At 40.5% G+C, this 22,199-nt stretch overlaps 3 protein-coding genes across 3 annotated transcripts; 2 read left to right on the top strand and 1 right to left on the bottom strand.

The window, feature by feature from the left end:
- Positions 1-385: 385 nt before the first annotated feature.
- bud31 (BUD31 spliceosome associated protein) lies at positions 386-4,917 on the bottom strand. Its single transcript, XM_085352218.1, has 4 exons — positions 4,759-4,917; positions 4,188-4,310; positions 2,761-2,927; positions 386-848 (listed from the first exon to the last, which is right to left on the bottom strand). Exons 1-4 carry the CDS (start codon positions 4,850-4,852, stop codon positions 798-800), a joined length of 435 nt encoding a protein of 144 aa, XP_085208344.1. The 5' UTR covers positions 4,853-4,917; the 3' UTR covers positions 386-797.
- Positions 4,918-5,361: 444 nt separating this feature from the next.
- pdap1b (pdgfa associated protein 1b) lies at positions 5,362-11,060 on the top strand. Its single transcript, XM_085352217.1, has 6 exons — positions 5,362-5,476; positions 5,743-5,834; positions 6,383-6,487; positions 6,625-6,746; positions 7,028-7,179; positions 10,464-11,060. Exons 1-6 carry the CDS (start codon positions 5,464-5,466, stop codon positions 10,517-10,519), a joined length of 540 nt encoding a protein of 179 aa, XP_085208343.1. The 5' UTR covers positions 5,362-5,463; the 3' UTR covers positions 10,520-11,060.
- A 1,933-nt stretch (positions 11,061-12,993) lies between these two features.
- Positions 12,994-19,777, top strand: shmt1 (serine hydroxymethyltransferase 1 (soluble)). The gene is made up of 12 exons (XM_085351477.1): positions 12,994-13,091; positions 13,714-13,856; positions 13,965-14,110; positions 14,209-14,324; positions 14,433-14,593; positions 16,275-16,356; positions 16,495-16,707; positions 16,839-16,952; positions 17,044-17,166; positions 18,449-18,565; positions 19,069-19,179; positions 19,268-19,777. Exons 2-12 carry the CDS (start codon positions 13,764-13,766, stop codon positions 19,438-19,440), a joined length of 1,449 nt encoding a protein of 482 aa, XP_085207603.1. The 5' UTR covers positions 12,994-13,091; positions 13,714-13,763; the 3' UTR covers positions 19,441-19,777.
- The last annotated feature ends 2,422 nt before the right edge of the window (positions 19,778-22,199 follow it).

Raw genomic sequence — 22,199 nt, 5'->3', positions numbered from 1 at the left:
CACTGATATAACTGAGGTCTTGATTTAATTTGCAAATCTTCACTTCCATAACTTTTAAAGCTACATGCTTGTGGAGGTTTGCGCCATTGTAGCGATTAAACACATACAAAATATTACATCAATATTTTATACTTAGAACATGCAAATGCAAAGTACCCATCCTCAAGTATCCAAATCTTTTTTTTATGATTACACACGAATCTTTGAAACCTTCAGCCTTTCAGTGATTTATTTTAACACGACAAACAGAATCAGAACTTCAGATGAAGACTGTTAAAGTCTAGAGTCTATTTGATTGAAAAAAACAACAACAAAAAAACCCCCACACAACTCCCCCTCCAACAACAACAAAAAAGCAAAACAAGACAGCAAGACAATCAAACACTTTATTTAAAACTGCACTATAACAGTGATGACTCTTTAAATTTAAATTTAAACACTGCGCTTTAAATGAAACAAGCACATTAGAAATGACCGCCACAGTGGCTGTCTTTTGCTGGAATGACCTGACCCAGAAACAACCGGTCTTAATTTGGTTCTTTTAGAGTTGCAAGCTTTAGCGAGATATTTAAAAAAAGACAAAAACAAAAAAAAACAATGCAACAGAAAATTTATATACTCAACACAGCCCCTCTTGGTGTATTATCATTTTTCCACTGTTTTTCTCCCCTATAATGGCAACTCAGGGTGATGGATGGGAAAATGACAGATTATTTTACATGAAGGCGACTCCAAAAAGATAATGTTGCTTCAAGGTTCTGACAGAAAAATCATAAGTCCAAAAATACAAGTAAGGGTTAGCCAGAACATCCTCTACATCCACAGTGGGTGCATTCAATGATCCTTCCCTGCAGGGAAAAAAGACACAGCAGAGGTCAGACAGGTATTTATAACTCCAAATTCTTGCTTATTAAAATACATAAACATCATCAAGTCTCCTGACATATCTTTTTTTATTTTAAAGATTTACATAAAGACTACACCTCACAAAAAAAGATGGAGTCAAGTAGGATATTTATCTGGGCTTTTATATTGGTTCAAACATCTTGCACAATATATTCCCATAACTTGTTTTTTGTGTAATTTTCTGTAAAACTAAGCAAAAACGTTTAATAGAAACAGATCATAAGCTACTTCTTTCTGTCACAAATGAAAGAAAAACGAGAGGATCATCCTTTCAGCATCTTTTCATACTGGCTATTTTATATACAGTGGCTTGCAAAAGTATTCGGCCCCCTTGAACTTTCCCACATTTTGTCACATTACAGCCACAAGCATGAATCAATTTTATTGGAATTCTATGTGAAATACCAACACAAAGTGGTGTACACGTGAGAAGTAGAACAAAAATCATACATGATTCCAAACATTTTTTACAAATAAATAACTGCAAAGTGGGGTGTGCGTAATTATTCAGCCCCCTGAGTCAATATTTTGTAGAACCACCTTTTGCTGCAATTACAGCTGCCAGTCTTTTAGGGTATGTCTCTACCAGCTTTGCACATCTAGAGACTGAAATCCTTGCCCATTCTTCTTTGCAAAATAGCTCCAGCTCAGTCAGATTAGATGGACAGCGTTTGTGAACAGCAGTTTTCAGATCTTGCCACAGATTCCCGATTGGATTTAGACACCAGACAGGTCAGGGATAAAGTTATTGAGAAATTTAAAGCAGGCTTAGGCTACAAAAAGATTTCCCAAGCCTTGAATATCCCACGGAGCACTGTTCAAGCGATCATTCAGAAATGGAAGGAGTATGGCACAACTGTAAACCTACCAAGACAAGGCCGTCCACCTAAACTCACAGGCCGAACAAGGAGAGCGCTGATCAGAAATGCAGCCAAGAGGCCCATGGTGACTCTGGACGAGCTGCAGAGATCTACAGCTCAGGTGGGGGAATCTGTCCATAGGACAACTATTAGTTGTGCATTGCACAAAGTTGGCCTTTATGGAAGAGTGGCAAGAAGAAAGCCATTGTTAACAGAAAACCATAAGAAGTCCCGTTTGCAGTTTGCCACAAGCCATGTGGGGGACACAGCAAACATGTGGAAGAAGGGGCTCTGGTCAGATGAGACCAAAATGGAACCTTTTGGCCAAAAAGCAAAACGCTAAGTGTGGCGGAAAACTAACACTGCACATCACTCTGAACACACCATCCCCACTGTCAAAGATGGTGGTGGCAGCATCATGCTCTGGGGGTGCTTCTCTTCAGCAGGGACAGGGAAGCTGGTCAGAGTTGATGGGAAGATGGATGGAGCCAAATACAGGGCAATCCTGGAAGAAAACCTCTTGGAGTCTGCAAAAGACTTGAGACTGGGGCAGAGGTTCACCTTCCAGCAGGACAACGACCCTAAACATAAAGCCAGGGCAGCAATGGAATGGTTTAAAACAAAACATATCCATGTGTTAGAATGGCCCAGTCAAAGTCCAGATCTATTCTATTTCACATAGAATTCCAATAAAATTGATTCATGTTTGTGGCTGTAATGTGACAAAATGTGGAAAAGGTCAAGGGGCTGAATACTTTTGCAAGCTACTGTACATTGAACGTGTTTGCCTGATCAAGAAAATAAGCTCATATTTTCTTCAATTTGACAGTCACGTTTTCAGCTTTCTAGTCTCCTTTTCTGTTTCCTTTTTGTGTTTTCTTCATACAAACACACAAATTCTGTCTAAACAGAAACAAGCTCAATCTGTTGTTTCCTTGGAAACTGTTTGAAAAGATGATTCTAGCAAGAAATGCTAAAATACTGCCAGACTTACAACTTCCAGCTTGCTCTTGGGGACTCTGCAGATGCAGTTGGTTCCAAAGTTGGTGTCTCGTGTTTGGATGCAACGCAGGCAGCACAGGTTCTCATAGCCCTGCTTCTTCCACTTGGCAATGAGGTTCTTGTCTGCGTAGCCTTCCTTTATACAGTACTCGTATAGCTCTGCAAGGAAGAAACACAGTACAGGTTTGATATCTTGTACATTCCAGAACAGGAAATGTTAAGATAAGATACCTTTACCATCTCCCATAGAAGAAACTCGTCCTGGATCAGGAAACTGTTGCATCAATAATTAGACATCAACACAAATCAAGACAAACACCCTAAGCAGGCATACACACTTGAATGAATAAATGAATAACAATTAATAATTATCATTTGAAATATTCACCTCAAAAAACACTTCTCTGTCATGTTCATTAATCGGTTTAACTAACAGAAGAACAAATGAGTATAGTGGTTAGGCTTACATGAGGGAATCCTGTACCTCCTACCAGAGTTCGTCAATGTACAAATTACCTCGGGGAGAGAGGGTTATTGTTTCAGTGTTTTTTTCCCCCTAACGTTTTAATGTTATTTAAAAACATTTTCAGCTTTAGCCTTTACTGCATTTCAAAACAAGCTGCTGATGCCATGACATAAGAGTTTCTTCCCAGCCACCAATGCCACGAGTCTCCGGACCAAATGAAGACACTGATGGCTTTTCATAGATGCATTTTCCACATGTATAGTCCGAGTAAGTGCACTATGAATGCGTATACCTAGACCAGGGATCTCAAACTCACAGCCCAGGGGCCACTTTCAGCCTGTATATTGACGTGAAGAAATATAATGCAATTTGGCCCTTGAAATTCCTTTTTTGTTAGGGAGGATTTGTTTGTTGTTGAGTGCAATGTTAAAACAAGTTCTTTAAAAAGCAAAAAATTATTTAATACGAAGGCAAAATGAGCAGAGTATAAACATGTTGAGGGATTGGCTGTGAGTGTTTCAGTGAGAGAATTATTTGTAAAGAAAACCATTTTCACTAGCACTCAAAAACTATTGTGTACACTTATGTCTATATTTTATTGTGTTAAATACAAACAAAATATTAGCAGAAGTGCTGTCACGTGTCTGGCCAGAAAGAGTGCCAATTTTTTTATTTGGTAGTTTAATAAAAGGCTTCATTTGGAAGTTAGAAAAAAATTGTGTTTACTTGTGCAGTTTTGTTTTGTTATACAATATCTGAAATTTAAAAACAACAACAACAAAACTACATTTTTTTAAGTATTTTGTGGGCGTTTTCTTGTTTGTTTGTTAGGGTTTTTTTGTAATACTTGAAGACCTTAGTGGTCCTCCAAGGAGATGAAAGTGCTAGCAGTGGTCCATAGCTGCCCTAAACACAACCTGTGTAATGGAAACACTTCAGCTGGCTGTGCCCACCTCTACTGATGGCTTTCCTTTTGTAGAATAGGTCATAGATGTATCGACTCCGCTGATGATGCAGCCTGAAAATGGGCCAGAGGGACTCCACCTTTCGCTTCCCCTCGTGCGGCTCAGTTTCAGCTAGAACACAGAACAAGATTCAGGATGGTTAGCTTTGATACCAGGAGCATGACATCACAAGGACTACCTGCCTTGGGGAACTGATACAATGCAATGTATTAATGTGGTGAACCCGCACAGGATTTTGGCACCTGTAAGCAGAAATATGATGGGCCAGGTGAGCTTCCCATTTCTTCCCAGTTACCGGATGTAGCTGATGTGAACAGGAAATCCAGGAAAACCACTGCCCGCGCCCCCACCCCACCTCACCCCAATTTTTTTTACTGTGGGTACATCACATAACTCAGGTGAGAGCCAACTTGTGTTTCAAATATAAACATGTACTGAAACTGAATAACCCGAATCCATCAGTGTGGGGAGACCATGCTGCTTCACAGTGTCATACACAGGACTCACTTTGCGCATACAGCCCCACGGCCGATCACCCCGAGAAACTTCCCTGGCCTACCTTCTCTCATTTTCTGATCCAGCTCGTCCAAAGTGGGCTCAATGAGCTCCCAGCCGTCTGGGGGAGGCTTTCGACTCCTCTTTACTTTTGGCATTTTGTCTCTGTTTAGCTAAAAATGCAACAAAACGCTGTAAGTATTTTCCTGTTTGTCTTACGAGCCCCTCTCAGGCGCGTATATATGACGTCACATGCGGGGGGTGATTAAAAGGCCTTCCGTCTCTCGAACGACGTCATTGCGCGAAACTTAAGATAACCTCTTTATAAAGGCGTTAAGTAACTTCTTAAAACTTGTCTCAGCCTAATAAACTATGCAAGTTCCCCTAAAATACTTATTTCGTACGGTTAAGTATGTTTTACTGTCGGGCCTGGTCTATTGCATCACTTTAGCAGTCTTACAAATTGCCTTACATTTAAGGGCATTATTTAGATTTCTACACTACGATAGCCAATGTTATTTGGAAAAATAACTAACACGTTTCTTGGAATATTTTATGTGTGGTTCATAGCGGCATACGGGCTTACCAAAAAAACCCCGTGTGTTCACTATTTATGAACCGGCATATCCTTGGACAACGCAAAATATACTGCTCCTTATTGCAACTGTGAGTTTAGCCAGCTGTCAGTTTGTGTCGCTGCCGTCACATTTATGTTTTCTGTCAGTGTTCACTGGTTAGGGACTTTATAGTAAAGACTTCGTTTGTTAAAATGCCAAAAGGAGGTAAGAGTGACTCTAAAAGTTTTTTGAATGGACTGAAATCATTTTTGTATGTTTGTTTGTCCGCTGTTAGCCACCCGATGGACATGTACCGCTGGGGCGGCATTCTAACTCGCATAACTACGCTCTGAATGATGTTTCAGCATTAAGCAGGCCTGTGCCAGCATGTCTATAAACTGCTCAGATTCATCTGATGCCTGTCTGTCCGCTCTTTCTTTCGTGCTCTGTACAAAATGCGATCACATCTGTGTTTTTCGTCGTCCTTCCAGGTAAGAAAGGTGGCCACAAGGGTCGGATGCGGACGTACACCAGCCCCGAAGAGATAGATGCCCAGATGAAGGCAGAAAAGGAGAGGAGAAAGGTTGGTGGAGTGTACACTCAGTCATGTCCCACACAAGTAGACCGGCTGGAGACTACACTTCCCACAATGCAACGCGAAAACAGCTGAAAAGAATAAAACATAGCCGGATACATTTTTGTTAGACACTCCTGATTGAAAGTTATCCTTGTTACGTCAGAGATGTCGAACATAAGGCAAGGGGGCTAGAATCGGTCCAGCAAAGAATCCAGTCCGACCCACTTTTTTCATAGGTTTTCTTATTGAAAAAGAAAAGCCAGTCCCCCCCCCATAACAACTCATACTGAACCAAAGTGATTAAGTAACAGCTAAACAAGTAAATGACTGAAAAGTTACAGTTTTCACCATCTGCTATAGAACCTTTTTATTTAATGAGCTACCAAAAAAAGGGAGGGGGTTATGCCATTTTACAAAAATATATCATGTAGAGAAATTGAGATGTATTGTTGAAATTGCACTTCTTTTTCTTAAAGTATCTCAGCGATTAGATGATTAGTTAAACATCTTTATTATGTATTATGTAAAAAATAACAGTCATTTATGTATTGTAGCAAGAGCAAGAAGAGCAGGAGCAGGAAGGTGCAGCTCAGAATGACACAGCAGAGGAGAAGCTACCAGGTTCTGGATCAGAGGACAGCGATGATGAAGATTCCCAGGTACTGCCACAGCTTTTCCATCATGTACATAAAGGCCAATGTGTTATTTAATGTGCACACTTAAAGCACTTCTTATGATCTCAATATGTGGTTAGTGTTTGGCTTGCACTGTATGAGATGTTGGTGTTTGTCTGCAGAGGAGGAGAGCCGGTGTCGAGGGATTGATAGAAATTGAGAACCCCAACAGAGTGGCTCAGAAGTCCAAGAAGGTGACGCAGATTGAGCTGGAAGAGCCCCGGCAATTGTCAAGGAGAGAGAGGTGTGTGTCATCAGCCTGTCACCTTGTATTAGTACCAATAGGGGACTTTACTTGAAAGTATAGTATTAAATGAAACCTTTTCAATGAGCTTATGAGATTTGGACTATTGTGGATTATGAACCTGAAGCGCAAATTGTTAACAGTTTGAGAAAAAGCTGCTTGGTACACACAAATCTAATCTGAGGTGACTATGTGTCATAAAGGCTTTTTGTGTGTAGAACATTACAGGAAAACTGAACTCCTGTCATTCCTCTAACCTTGAAACATGTTCTTCTGCACAGAGAAGAGATCGAGAAGCAGAAGGCCAAGGAGCGTTACATGAAGATGCACTTGGCCGGCAAGACAGACCAGGCCAAAGCTGACCTCGCTCGCCTCGCCATCATTAGAAAACAGAGAGAGGATGCGGCAAGAAAGAAAGAAGAGGAGAAAAAAGGTAAGTACCTCAGCTGTGCAGGCATTTCATAAGTGGTTATTTAACAGCACAGACTGAATTAAACACCAGGTGGTAAATGTTGAGTTTCCTGTGAGGAAAACTGGCAATGAAAGTGAATTCTTTACATTTATTTTCAGAAAAACTGCACTGTTATTGGCACACCTTACACCCTATTACTTTTTTTAGTGTTCAGCATTCTTTTCGATGATATCTTAAGGGCAGCTGGAGGAGTGAAAATACATACTATTTTTAATAGTATACAGTATGTATTATATATTTATTATTGTAACAGGTTTAGTTTACAATATTACATATTAAAAGGTGCTTAGGGTTAGATAAAAGCACTAATTTATTGTGTGTGATTGTAGACGGCTGTTTAAAAATGGAAAGGTGCTATAGGAGTACCAGTCCACTTTCTGTTACCTCCGAACTTGTTTTATGATGTTTTTACTCATCTTATCTCCAGTTTTCAGTTAGTAATAAATAAGTTACTTTCCTCACTGACTTTCAGCAAGGAGAGGCTCTTACAATAAAGTGTTTTTTATGTTTACTAAATCAATTAAAATAATTTACCTAAAACCTTGTTTTTCTAATGCAATACTCAATGGCAGTCATACAACATAACAATATATGTCTTACAGTTTAAAGTGGTGATAAGACTTAGTTGAGGGACAAATCACTGTCCTGTTACACCGTACAAAACCTGAATTAGTGCCCCTGCCTTATTTTGCAAGTGCTAGATGTCCCACTTCTTTCCCATTAGCTCATATTTGTTTTTCTTGTGTCTTATACCAAGTGGAGGGCAAGCACGATTACTCTGCACTTTTCCTGAGGAGTTGCAGCAATGGTCAAAGTGTTATTATTGGTGTTACAAAGCCAGATTGTCACAGTTATGGCAGTATTGTAATTGATGTTTGCCATACTTGTATCTCCCGGCATTGATCTGTTACGCTTGTTTTCAGTTCCACTCCTTTAGAATAGCTTTGAATGATTCCCATTTCAAAAATAATCCATATTTCTCATACTAGTCTTTGGTTGAGCATTTTGGTATGTCCTTTGTCTGCAATAGGCTGTTTTAGTGTCTCCTCCTTTAAGACAAACCTTTCTCTTGATTGGCTGTCCCGCCCAACCAGCAGGCTTGAAACATCAGGTGGGCGAGGCTTCTGTGTTCACGCCAGAGCCATCTTCCTGAAATGACTATGTTCAGGATCTCTGCAGTAGAAAAAAAACACCTGTCTGACACTGAGTGTTTGGAGCAGTTTGAAGCCTGAACTTTTTTTTTTGTACCGTTGACCTTGATAACATGAGTGTCCACAGTTGATACAAAAGTCAGAAAGAGCATATTAGGTGTACTTTAATAAACTTGTTAGTGTTGATTAGAGCTGGGCGATATGAGATTTTTTCATATCACGATATGTTTTTTTCATTTCAGGCGATAACGATATCTATCACGATATAAGCCAAATAACTATATTTGTAAGATTTAAATGTGCCGTTGCTCACAAGTAAAATGTGAAATAATCAGCAGCTTGTTTTTATTTAAATATTTATTTCCCATAATAAGTTCAACAGGGTAGATGTACTTAAGGAACATGAGACTTTTTCAGATAAATAAAGGCAAATATTGCAAACTACACAAAAGGCAGCCACTAAAGCGTTTAAGTTTCAAAATAGAACAAACAAAACAGACTAAATTGTCAATTCCACTTAGAAACAAAATATTAATTCTAAAAATAAATCTTAGTTTGTTTACAGAAGAACAGACAAAACTGACTAACTTTTGTCAATATCAAATAAACTGAGAACTAAAAGGAAATTCTCAATCTGTCCTTCTTGTATAGCTGAGCTTTTCAAACAGTTTTAACAGTTACTTTAGTCTGACAAAAGCCGAATGACGAATTAGCGCTTCCAGTCAGAGACTGAGGCTACGTCCACACGTACACGGGTATTTTTGAAAACGGAGATTTTCCGTTTTCGTTTTAAAAAATAATCCCGTCCACACATAAAGGCAGAAATGAAGGAAAACGCTGCTATGAACATGCCAAAGCAGCAGGTGGCGCTAGATTCCTAACCGTGCAGAAATGCTGGCCAATCAGAAGTCTAGAAGCCTCGGTGGGAAAAAGTAAACAAAGCTGGGGCATAGAAGCAGAACCGAGTCGTATGTGTGGAGGGACAGTAACTGTGTGTATATGTAAGCATTTAAACACTGCAGAGAGTAGAATTAACAGTATTGTAGAAATTCATTTCACTGAAACAATAACGTGGCGCACAGTGTGACGCATGCACCAGTTTATTGTATTTCCAGACTTGCTTTCGGCACAATTTACAGTGCACGCTGCTCTGTTTTTTGTCAGACTTGAAATATCCGAAATACCTTCACACTACGGAACTTCTATGGCTCTTCCGTTCGACAATCTCTCCGGCATTGGAACCATCATCTGTTTTCTCTTCGGTCACGCTCGGTTGATTTTTCTAGTCGGCACACTCATTTCCTCCATTATGCGCTGGCTGCCTCCCAAACAAACACACGTGCGGCTTGGCACTTGTGCTGTACGTAACAAGTCACGCGACGTGACGCTGCGGCTGTGATTGGTTCGGCTCTGCGCTACTTAATTTGGATTGGCTGACCTTTTTTTTTTTTTTTTTTTTTTTTTTGAGGACAAGAGCGGCGAGGTCTATCGCAATAGCTTAATTTCTCTATCGAGTAAAAGTTATATCGCGATACATATCGTTATCGTTCTATCGCCCAGCTCTAGTGTTGATAAATCTCTCTTGTCCTGTACAGTGAGTGCATGTATTTCTGTGTGAAAGAAGTCTCCTCTGAGTAAAAAAAACAACAAAAAAAACCAGCACTTGTTTACACTGGCAGAACACAAAACACAGTTGAAGCTTATTACATTTTGTCGCATCCTTGTGCTAACAATATACTCACTTATTGCTGTCAAACAGACCTTTGACAATAATACCCAGTTGTTGCCATGTGTAGATACATTTCTGATAGTCAGGTCAGGCTGTGACTTGAGTCATGCACACTGAAGTTCAGAATTAAATTAAGAAAGCTGACAAAGTACTTAATCCTGCTTAGTCCACTCGAAAAAAATTGTGATTCATGTGACTAATTTCCTGCTCTGAGATGGTCTATTAAGCATGTAATGATGTCTAGTCTGATTCCAGAAATGTATTGACACAATCCCAGCATTTGCAGTAGTCGTGGATTAGTAGTTAATCAAGCCTAGGTCCACTACAACAACTGGCTGTTTTCATCTTGAATTTTCTCTTTGCAGCAAAAGAAGCGGCGGCAGCAGCAGCTAGAGGAATAAACTCCCTATCTCTCAAATGATGCACAGTATCCGAAGCGTTTTCACTTGCGCATGGACTGAGGCAATATATCTTTGACTATTTTTAAAGGAAGATCTATGAAGAGTATTTGATATTTACTGTAACGTGTGACCGTCGGAGGAGACACCAGTGAAGAGGGGTTATGTATATTTTGGCGTGGGAATAACGGCCTCGTTCCTTCCAGGAAGTAAAGCTACAATTGAAATCAAATTCACGTACATTGGGATGAACCCCTCGATATTGAACATGGTAAACTCATCATTGTACAATTTCAACTTTCCTAACTGAGCTTTGCCACTCTTTTTTTGTTTGGGTTTTTTTTTTTTTTGGGGGGGGGGACTTACATTGTATATAACTGACTCATGAAAATATTTCAGATTAATAAGATGAACCAGTGAAATGTGTCTGTTCATTTATTTGCTTCTTTACCGGAATGTCCTGGTGTAGAGGAGACTTTTGTAACTTCAGGTGCAAGAGTCCACATCTGGGTCCGCTGATATGGAAGTCAGCTGATATTTACTTTATGGAGTCTGCCGATTCACTGCAGGTTTAGACAGCATTCGTTAGGTAGATTTAAAAAACCAAATAGTTATCAGTTAATGTAACTGATAAATTAAAATGAGTAAAATATGGCTTTGTGGTAGTCATTGGTATAATGCATGGAAGCATTACCTGCAACCCAATAATTAGGAGCATTTAAATCAAGATTTGACCGGTGTCCCAGATGCCACACTCATTCTATGACATGAAAAAGCTCATGGCACGATGGGTTCAGTGCATGTATTATAAATTAAAGTTTTACTCCAACACTTTGTTGCTATCAAATTATGTTTATTACAATAAATTAACTTGCACACAAATAGTCTCAGATAAAGAAACCATTCATCCTATCAACCTAAATTTGACTCACATGAAAAACTAAGTCCACCCTTACCCTCTTAATTCTGTTAGAAACAGTAAGTAGCGGCAAGTTCTGCTAATCAAATGAACTTGATAAACTGATCATCAGTCAGTGTGGCCACCTCCATAAAAACAGAGGTTTTGTCAGTTTGCTGGGCTGTGTGTATGTTAACACAAATAGGAAAGACCTCAGCACTGATCTCAGAGGAGGAATTGTTGTTGTACATTAATCTGGGAGCATTATAAGGTCATTTCTAAACAATTTGAAGTCTGTCATGCTGCAGTAAGAAAGGTCATTCACGAGTTAAGAAGTGGGCCCACACAAATTCCACCACAATGATGTGAGAGACTGATAAAGACGCACAAAAGTCAAATAACATTTTACAAGCTTCAGTCAAACCACAGATGCAAAACTGTAGAAAAATACAGAATTGCGTTTAAATACACATGAGAAGATGCATCAATGAAAATATAATTTATTTCTTTGGGAGTTATACATTTATAATGAACTGAAATGACTGAAGCTATTAATCACATTTATCTATCCTTTGATCTTAACTGTGGACGATTTAATATGCAATTAATGTGATTTCTGTTAGACGTGTGTTTGTGGTGGCACCAACAGTCCAAAGTTAGATATGAGAAGTGCTATTTTACAGCTGTTCTTCATCATGGTATGCATAGATATACTCTCACTGGCCACTTCATTGGGTACATCTTTTTAGGTGCTCATTAACTTCAACTATCTAATCAGCCAATCACTTGGCAGCAAATCAGTGCTTTTGAGAATGCACTGATTTGTTGATTTTGAATTACATCAAAATGGGATAGAAAGGTGACTTAAGTGACTCAATGTGGCATCATTGTTGGTGCCAAACATGCTGGCCTGAATATTTCAGAAACTGCTGATCTGCTGGGATTCTTCCACAGACACCGGTCTATGTGAGGGACTGAGGAGTAAGGCACAAGGACAAAAGTAATGTTTGTTTTAACTGAATATAAAATTGTACATTAAAAATCCAGAAAAGCAGCTACTAAACATGGCCAATGTGAGGTAAGTAAAAAAACAACAACAACCCACAACCCCTCCTATTATTAATGACTACATTTACAAGAAATAAAATTCTTTGCAAAGTTTTCCAATGCAATGTCTCCTGCTTTCAGTCCACTGTAAGATTCCTACGGTGGAAGGGGGTTAGCTGAACTGCTGCTCACTGGATATTTTCCCCTTTTCAGATCATTCTCTGTAAACTACATATGTTTGTGTGGGAATATCACAGCAAATCCTCAGAATAGACATTTAAATCACCTTTCTTCTCCGTGCTGATGGTTACTTTGAACCTGATCTAGAGATGGAGATGAGCTGTCATGTGATTGGCTGATTAGATTTTTTTTAGTTAATGAGCATGCTAATAAGTGTGCCTAATAATGTGTCCGGTGAGCTGATCTCCATTTTTCCTCACAGTCGTCTTCATGTCTGTGCCCGTAGCACAAGGTGGCAGTAAAGAATGTAGCACGCAGGATAAAAAGCAAACGAAGAAGAAGCGATGCGCTGATTGGTGGGAAGTTTGGCGGACTTTACCCTCCGCTGTGAAGCAGATATTACTGTTGGCGCTCAGGGGCTCGAACTTCAGCTCAGTGTACGGCTGACAGCGCGGGAGTCTCCACAGACGGTGAGCTGGTTAAAGTTTCACACACAGAGGACGGTAATGTTAATGCGAGCAGGGAGAAAATATGTGGAGAAGTAAATGTGTTTTGCACTTTAACCTTCGTTAAAGCAGATTAGCTCTGCAGGTAGAAGTTTTCACGTTTTGTGTTTTTTAAACTTGATGATGTGTTCAGGGGTCCTCTCAGTTCAGGTTTAGCCAGCGTGTGCACTGAACAGCTGTTGCTGTCTTTCTGGGTCAGTCAGGAGATGTAATGAGAAGCATGCGCTGCACAGATGCATGACTGTCATGAGGAGAGACAGTCTGATAAAGATCTGGCAGCTGTGGATTTCATGGAGCAGTGAGCTTGTTATCTGGGTTACAAAATAACCAGTGATGCGGCTTATTGTGTAGTTCAGTGACCTTTTTGGGCAGTGCTATGGTTCAAAGTTTAGCCTTATCAGTATAATACTGTAGCAGGGGTGGTGTGCTGCTGCATATTCACTCTTTGTCTGAGGCTTTGTGCTGCAATAATGGAGCATCTGTAGGGCCAGTTTGTCAGCAGCGCTGTCTGCATGCTGTGTCATCACACACAGATGTTCATTTCTTTCAAATTGATATTGTTTTTGTTTTTATGTCTGTGTAAAAGTCTCATCTTTTAGATTTCCACTTTGTGAGACCAAGAAAAAAACAGCAATCATGTCTTTATCTAACGCCCATCATATAAGCAAAGAAGAATGGGAATCGCACAACAAGATGCTGCTGGAGCCGCTGGCAGTCAACGACTCAGAGGTTTGTGTTTAGTGGAGGTAAAACATCAAATTACCTAATAAACGTGTACCTAATAATGGGCCTTTGAGAGTTCCCACCTAACAGGTGTGTGTGTGTGTGTGTGTTCAGGTGTTCTCCATTATTAAAAAAGAGAAGCACAGGCAGACGTACGGTTTGGAGCTGATAGCATCTGAGAACTTTGCCAGCAGAGCTGTTCTTGAAGCGCTGGGTTCCTGTATGAACAACAAATACTCCGAGGGCTATCCTGGCCAGAGGTACAATCTAGTTAAAATCCCAACTGGCTCAATCTCATTAGTGTGGCATTAACATTATGAACATTATTTGTAATGGTGAGCATGATTCATGTGTACAGGTACTACGGTGGTACGGAGCATATCGATGAGCTAGAAAGACTTTGTCAGAAGAGAGCACTGGAGGCCTACAGTCTGGACTCGGAGAAATGGGGTGTCAACGTTCAGCCATACTCGGGTATCAAATATGGATGCATTTAAATCTGAGTCTGACTACACCCGTTGGCATGCAACATCTGCCGTGCTCCTGTCACTTACTGTCATACCGTTTGTGCTTCTCTGTAAGGGTCACCTGCAAACTTCGCCGTCTACACGGCTGTTGTGGAGCCCCACGGCAGGATCATGGGGCTGGATCTTCCAGATGGAGGTCACCTGACACACGGCTTCATGACTGAGAAGAAAAAAATCTCGGCAACCTCAATCTTCTTTGAGTCCATGCCATACAAGGTATGTATGTGCACGTATGGTCGGGAACCAAAAGGCTCTGTCGGAGTTGGGAACAAATTTCTCAAAGATGCGATGTGCTCTGGTATTTCCTCACGACAGCTGGGACAAATCACAGAATCAAGGCGGTTATTTGAGTTACTGTTCCCTTCCTATCAGCTCAAAGCAGTTTGGCCATTCTTCTCTGACAGTGACAGAGCTTTTTCATCAGAGAACTGCCACTCACTCAGCAGTTTCTGAAACACTCAGACCAACAATCATACCACATTAAAAGTCACTTAAAACATCTTTTTGTCCCCATTCTAATGCTCAATATGAACTTCAGCATGTCGCGCTGATCATGTCTACATACTTAAATTCATTCAATTAAAGTCATAAGATCGGCTGACTAGATATTGCTGTTTAAGGTGGTGTATAAGGTCAAAGATAAGATTTTTGGAAACAAAAGTGAGCACTAGAAATCACCTCGTGGTGGGAGCACACCATCTGTAACACCAGTGAGTACTTCAGACTCAATGAACTACACATCTGTGAAGTTTGACTGAATCTCCCACGGGTTGTGATGCCATTCATGCTGAAAAAAAATATCGTCAGATTCATTAAAATTGACCAGTATCTGCTGTGGCTGTCTATGTTTGTAAATGTGGGCAAAATCAAAACAACTGATTTCACTTTGGTTCAAGTTTTATCCAAAGTCCAACTATGTGGTGTTGTCCTCATCTTGTGTATAGCAGGTGTTATATTTTGGTTTCAAATTCAAATTTTATTTGTCACACACAACCATACACAGTATGACATGGGGGTGAAATGCTTGTAGCTGTACAATGCCCGACCATTAAATGACAGAAGAAAAGTTTTACAATATTTACAATTTACAGTTTCCTACAGAATTTACAAATTAACTTAGGAATTTACAGTAAAGAATGTGCAAATAGCAGAAGAGATTATAAAGATTATAAGGATTATAAATTATAGGATTATAGGAAATGTGTGGTGGTGCGTGTGGTGACGTGTGTGAGAGTCCAGTCTTATAGTGACGTGTGTGGGAGAGTCCAGTCCTACACCTGGTTCAGGCCCCGAATAGCCTGGGGGAAGAAGCTCCTCCTCATTCTCTCTGTTTTGGCCTTAAGGGAGCGGAAGCGCTTCCCAGACCTCAACAGTGAGAAGAGTCCATTGTTGCGATGGGAGAGGTCCATCATAATCTTCCTAGCTTTGGACTTGCACCGCTTGGTGTAGATGGACAGCAGGTCAGGGAGTTCTGATTGAATGATGCGTTCGGCCGAGCGCACCACCCTTTGCAGATCTCGTCTGTCCTGCTTGGTGCTGTTCCCAAACCAGGTGCAGATGTTTGCCGTCAGGACGCTCTCGATGGTGCAGGAGTAGAAGTTCTTGAGCACCTTCAGTGGCAAATGGAAGTCTCTAAGTCTTCTGAGGAAGAAGAGACGCTGACGGGCTTTCTTAACCAGGGTGTTGATGTGACAGGACCATGACAGGTCCTGAGTGATGTGGACACCCAGGTATCGGAAACTGTCCACTCTCTCCACTGGCGTGCCACTGATGATGAGGGGTTTGTAATTCCTCGCCTGCTTTGTAGTGAAGTCCACGATCAGCTCCTTAGTCTTGCTGATGTTTAGGAGGAGGTTATTCTCCTGGTTATGATGTGGTCTGCTGCTTCTCTGTCCAGGTCCATCCAGAGACTGGCTACATCGACTACGACAGGCTGCAGGAAAATGCACGACTCTTCCACCCTAAACTCATCATCGCAGGTAGTTCATCCCTCCTATGTTTTTATCTTTTTACTTTTATGCATCAGTGAGCAGTGACTGGGAACTTTAAATCTGAGGGTATTTGTCGGGGGAAGAAAAGAAAATCTCTACACTTTGTCTTTTTTTTGTCTTTCTCAGGAACAAGCTGCTATTCTCGCAACCTTGACTATGCCCGCTTGAAGCAGATTGCTAATGAGAACGGTGCCTATCTGATGGGAGACATGGCTCACATAAGTGGATTAGTGGCTGCCGGAGTGGTGCCCTCACCCTTTGAGCATTGTGACATTGTTACCACGACGACGCACAAAACACTGCGTGGCTGCCGTGCTGGGCTTATTTTCTACAGAAAAGGTATAAAACGGACCTGAAGCTTTTTCTCCCTTTGTCTTGTTGTAAATCTGCTCTTCCCCACACTGATATCTGTGAATTCACTATTTTTATTTGACCTTCTCCTCTTTCTCGTCTTCACTCCATCTCTTCAGGAGTGCGGAACGTGGATGCCAAAGGAAAAGAGACTCTGTACAACTTGGAGTCGTTGATTAACCAGGCCGTGTTTCCCGGACTGCAGGGAGGACCGCACAACCACGCCATCGCAGGTCATCATTTTCTTCCACTTTCGCTTTTTACTAATTTTCATGTCTCTCACTGGGCTCATGTTTTGTTTGTTTCTTTTCCTACAAATGGCAGGTGTTGCTGTAGCTCTGAAGCAAGCCATGACACCAGAGTTCAAGGCCTATCAATTGCAGGTTCTCGCTAACTGCAGGGCTCTATCCAGCGCTCTTATTGACCATGGCTACAAGATTGTCACCGGTAAGTACTGCAGAGCACCATAATAGACAAGTGGAAGAGAAAATTGCCATGACAGCCAGCTGAAAATACACTGAGTGGGAGAAGAGCAATCAACATGGATGCAAAAAGTATAACTAAGCCCCTTTACTTTTTATTTTTTCATTCTTCAGAGTAAAAGAGGCTTGAAGTTTCCAATCCCGCAATAACTTGACCATCCATCCCTGCTCAATCTTATTTGATTGATGTCCTATGTGAACATGAGACATGGTGCATGCGATGCTTTATAAAGCCTCCCTTATATATAGTTCAAAAGAGAGGGTTGTTTATAAATTTCAGAAGGCCAGCATGTTCATGTGTGTTTGCGTGGCAGTAAAGATCCTGTGAATGTTTCGGAGGATGCCGAGGACGGGGAACACCATGGATGCCCAAGAACGAGTGTTCGAAAACAAATCAAATGAAGGCGTCAGAATGATTGCAGCAATGTGTCCATCAACAAAGAGACTTAGGGAAATCTTTGCACAACATGAAGGACATTTAGGCAAAGTTTATCCCACGGTTGGGATAAACTCGTGAAACAAATTGAAGCAAATCCGGAGTATTTATATCTGGAGAAGGTTGGACATCACCTGGGTTGCCAAGGATGAAAGAATTCAAGTTCAAGGCTGTGTTAACGGTTTTCTTTGACATTAAGAGCATAATTATGGATTAGAGGACGGGGTTCTAGAGGAATTAACAAAAGGGATTGAACCAAAACTCTATTATAAATGGGTTCTTGAACATTTTTATCTAAGGGTGAAGAAAAAGAGGCTACAACTGTTGGAAAATGGTTCCCTCTTTCATCAGGACCCACACTGCTCTCTCTGAAAGGTTCTTTGGTCCACACCACACTCTGTATTTGCCTGATCTTGCACCATGTGACTTTCTTTTCCCTAAAATTGGATCTGCTCTCAAAAGAACTGATTTTGAGTCTTTTTCAGAAGAAGAAAACGATAGCTTTTGAAATGCCTAATGAAAGATCTGCTGCACTGCTTTGATTGGAAGACGAGAGTGCAGCAGCGTGTAGGTGCAAAGGGGGAAAATATCAATTCATTAAAATTGAATTACAGCATCAGCCTTATATGGTCATTGACTTAACTGATGATCCTGAGCCTGAGTGAGCCTGAATGATTGATCATCTCTCTGTGATGGAGTAGCCTGCCCAGTGTGTAGCGCTCCACTATCTCAGTGGGGTTAAAAAGGTGGATGGATGATTTGTAGCTTCATGCTCATCTAATGTTCCTTTTTGTAATCTCTTAATGTGCAGGCGGCTCTGACAACCATCTGATCCTGCTGGACCTGCGCAGCAAGGGAACCGATGGAGGACGAGCAGAGAAGGTCCTGGAAGCATGTGCCATTGCTTGTAATAAAAACACCTGTCCAGGTAGTTAGTGAGTGTGTGTGTGCGCGTGTGTGTGTGTGTGTGTGTGTGTGTGTGTGTGTGTGTGTGTGTGTGTGTGTGTGTGTGTGTGTGTAAGGCAAAGTAGTTTTCCATACACGAGTATGGCAAGTAAGGAACATTTCATATTTAAGATGGGATAAGAACTTTATTTATCCTGAGGGAAATTCTTTTGTCATAAACATGCTCAGAAGCAGAGGAATAAGGCAAGTTTATTTATATAGCACAATTCAACAACAAGGTGATTCAAAGTGCTTTACACAGAAATTAAAAAACAAAAACAATAAAGCATGATTTAAAATTGATTTAAAAAAAACAGTAGATAAACTCAGAACAGTAGATAAAATCAGTAGTTAAACTGTAAGTTAAGTGAAATTTAAAGATGTACAATAAGATTTTTTTTTTTTTTTAAGTAGATAGATCCCATTTTTGCTTGATTGGTGTCTCTGCAAAGTCCCATTCTTAGTTTTTCTCGTACATCTTTGTAGGAGATAAAAGTGCTTTGCGACCTAGCGGCCTGAGGTTCGGCTCGCCGGCTCTTACCTCCAGAGGCTTGGTGGAGAATGACTTCAGGAAAGTGGCTGAGTTCATCCACAGAGGTAATTTATTTCTTTAAAGGAGGAATTGGTGTAAAAAGATTTCTCACAAACAAAATGTAAATAACCCATGCTTTCCATTCTTCCGCAGGCATTGAACTGACTGTGGAGGTGCAGAAAAGTCTGGATCCCAAAGCCACTCTGAAGGCGTTTGTTCAGGCATTATCCCAGGGAGAGAAGTTCCAGCAGCGGGTAGCGGAGATCAGGGTTGAGGTGGAGGCTTTCGCCGGACAATTCCCAATGCCAGGTCTACCCGAGCTGTAGAGCGCAGTTCAGACTCTAAATGCAGCTGAACGGATGATTCAAGAAGATTAGTACGAAGGCATATGATGCTGGGTTTTTGTTTTTCCTTTATTTTGACTGTCGACTCACAGTTCGCATGGATAGACACGATTTCTGTTCAAACAGATTTAATAACCATCGAATTATTCTGTGTTGTTACTGAGCCTTTCCCATTTTTACGTGTTTTCCATTTAGCTTCATGGTCGGGTGTTACAATCATATTTAAGCTTTGAGCTCATCAGAAATCTCACTTTCATCTTTATTAAGATTACACTTCAGAGGTTTTGTAGCAAACTACCACATTTTCAGTATATAGTATCGTAAGTACAACTTTGAAAATAAAATAATTACATTCTGAATAAACTAAGAATGAACGAAACCTCAGCTGTTATGTTTTGTTTTGCTTTATTTTTTCCCCCAGTCTAAGTACATCAGTGCTCTGGACTCTGATTAAGTAAAGTAGATATTGGAAGCTTACAGTGGTTTAATAATCTTGATTTAGCAGCAATAGAAAAACAGCTGATGCTGGCTGGAATGTCATTACAAGAGCACTGGACAAATGAAAATTCTGGTAGAATAAAAGTTAAGGGGTCATTAAAATTCAAATCACCTTGATGAGAACGAGTCCACAGAGAGTCGAATATCCAGAGCCTGTGTTCCTGTGAAACCTGGACGTTGGTTTCAAAGGGTGAAAATAAGTTTTCTCCAGTAGACATTTTTTCTTCCTAGTACAATTCTCAGTGAAGAGATATCCTGGACTTGGATTTTCACTCAAACTGGATACTGCTGTATGAATCTGTATATGCTATAACATAGTCTCTTTCAGGAAAAACGGTCAGTAATCCTGAAAGATCAGGTGATACAGGACATTAGAAAACACTGAAACAGCATAGCATGCTGCTGGCATCCAATTAAAAAAAAAAAGAATATCTAATTTTCTACCTTTCATATGTTGCTTTTGTACCAATTTTAAATTAAACAAACAACCTTATTTACATTTTACGTGGTGTCCCAATTTTATTGGAAACAAGAATCTGATATGTTTCTACTGAAAACTACAAATGTTGGTACAATCACTGGTTTGGGGGTTTTAAATTTTTCTTAATCTATACATTTGATTATTTTAGATTAGAATCTTGTTTGCAGTCGCACTTTTCTCCTCTCCTCCTTCCCCTTATCTTCCCTGCTTAGCCTCTTGTGTCCTTGTCTTGTCTCGTGTGTATTACTTTCCCTGGAACACTCTCTCACAGTCTGTTCTCTAAAACCTAAAAGAGAATTATGGATTTGATCAACTGGTCTCTGAATGCTATTGACACCCTTTTCTCAAGGAGAAGTCTGGGCTCGGGTGAGCCCAAGTGCCCTGGACGGACTGATAGACTGTTTACTTAGCCTGGTAGGGCGAAGGAAACTGTCTCAGCTGAACTATGGACACGGACACACATACACTTACACTGATAAGCACTCACACATCCCCCCTCCCCTTCCAATGCCTTCGATGCTTGTTGCCTCCTGGGAACATGAGGCGGGTCTGGACCCGCACTGGAGAGACGGCGAGGGGCAGGATGGCTGCTGTGTTGCCTGGGATTACTCCTTTCCCCTACCCAACCCTGTTGCTCGTCACGTGCTCTATAATGTTGTACTGTGGACATTTATGTGCTTTCTGTCCTGAGGAGTTTTTTTTGTTTCCTGTTCTCATGCTGTCCTCCTATAGCCCAGTATGAGTAGAGGTCTCTTTTTTTCCTCTTGTACTTTCCCATTGTAGTGTATATTTCATTGTTTTTTCTGTAATGCAACCGTTCTCTGACTTGTATCCCTATGTGATGTCTGTGTTGTGTGTGTAAAGTCGGGGGGCAGGTTGCCCTGCATTCCACTGCAGGGCAACCTGCCACTGCATGTGGCGAATAAAAGTTGAATTTGAACTCCATCAACAGACAAGCTCGGTTTGAGAAGTGTTGATTAGTGTTTGGGTTCAAATGAGCCAAAATCAGGTTTTGCTCAACATGATGTGTATATGTGTGTATATACGTATGTATGGATAGATAGAAACATATATGTATATATAAAAAAAAAATTTACACATAACATATAATGTAATTGCAATGAGGTATTTCTGTAGTCTATTGATACTAGATAGTGGAAAAGGGGTGGGATTAAATAAGCTTATGCTTCTTCCTGCTCCTTTTTGAACATGAACGTTAATTGGAGTTGTGGTTGCTCGTTTTCCTTTTGTTTTGCTTTGTTCATTTGTCTCTTTTAATTCTATTTTTGTTGTACTTTTTCAACATGTTCAAAATAAAGATTCAATCAATCAATCATTGAAGATCAAAATAACACATCCCAGTACCCTCAGCTTTCCCACTGAGAAGCTCTATAATAATCATAATAAATGCACGAAAGCAACAGCGATGGATTTTATAAAGAAAAAAAAACACTTCAGTGAAGCTGAATAAAACCTTGTCGGGCCTCTGAACCACACAGACTGATATAAAATATGTTTTGTACCAATGGTGTCAGACATAAAGGGGCACCAGAATCCAAATGTAATCAGTTTTACATCTTTTCCTTCCAGCTCCCCCCTGGCTATTCATGCTACACTACAGTAATTTCTGATTTCAATGCTCTTACATTCAGATTACAAATGATCTACTATAGAAATTTCTGTTTTGGCTCCACGGTTTTTTCCTGTAATTTTTCTCATTTCTTACAGTTTAAGCCCAAAGAGAAATGCTGACAGATTTTAC

The sequence above is a fragment of the Diplotaxodon limnothrissa genome, linkage group LG4 (assembly GCF_057381915.1).
Source record: "Diplotaxodon limnothrissa isolate DT_005_m linkage group LG4, D_limnothrissa_male_GT1.1, whole genome shotgun sequence".
Lineage (NCBI taxonomy): Eukaryota > Metazoa > Chordata > Actinopteri > Cichliformes > Cichlidae > Diplotaxodon > Diplotaxodon limnothrissa.
The sequence above is the reverse complement of the archived record's forward strand: the minus strand, read 5'-3'. Positions and strand labels throughout refer to the sequence as shown.

Coding starts and splice junctions, on each gene's coding strand:
- bud31 (XM_085352218.1), bottom strand. CDS start 4,852: ATGCCAAAAGTAAAGAGGAGTCGAAAGCCTCCCCCAGACGGCTGGGAG. Junction 2,928..4,187: donor AAGGAAAGCCATCAGTAGAG/GTGGGCACAGCC, acceptor TCTTCCTTGCAG/AGCTATACGAGTACTGTATA. Junction 849..2,760: donor CCAAGAGCAAGCTGGAAGTT/GTAAGTCTGGCA, acceptor TTTTCCCTGCAG/GGAAGGATCATTGAATGCAC.
- shmt1 (XM_085351477.1), top strand. CDS start 13,764: ATGTCTTTATCTAACGCCCATCATATAAGCAAAGAAGAATGGGAATCG. Junction 14,594..16,274: donor TTGAGTCCATGCCATACAAG/GTATGTATGTGC, acceptor TTCTCTGTCCAG/GTCCATCCAGAGACTGGCTA. Junction 17,167..18,448: donor TGGCTACAAGATTGTCACCG/GTAAGTACTGCA, acceptor CTTAATGTGCAG/GCGGCTCTGACAACCATCTG.
- pdap1b (XM_085352217.1), top strand. Junction 6,488..6,624: donor GCGATGATGAAGATTCCCAG/GTACTGCCACAG, acceptor GTTTGTCTGCAG/AGGAGGAGAGCCGGTGTCGA. Junction 6,747..7,027: donor CAATTGTCAAGGAGAGAGAG/GTGTGTGTCATC, acceptor TCTTCTGCACAG/AGAAGAGATCGAGAAGCAGA.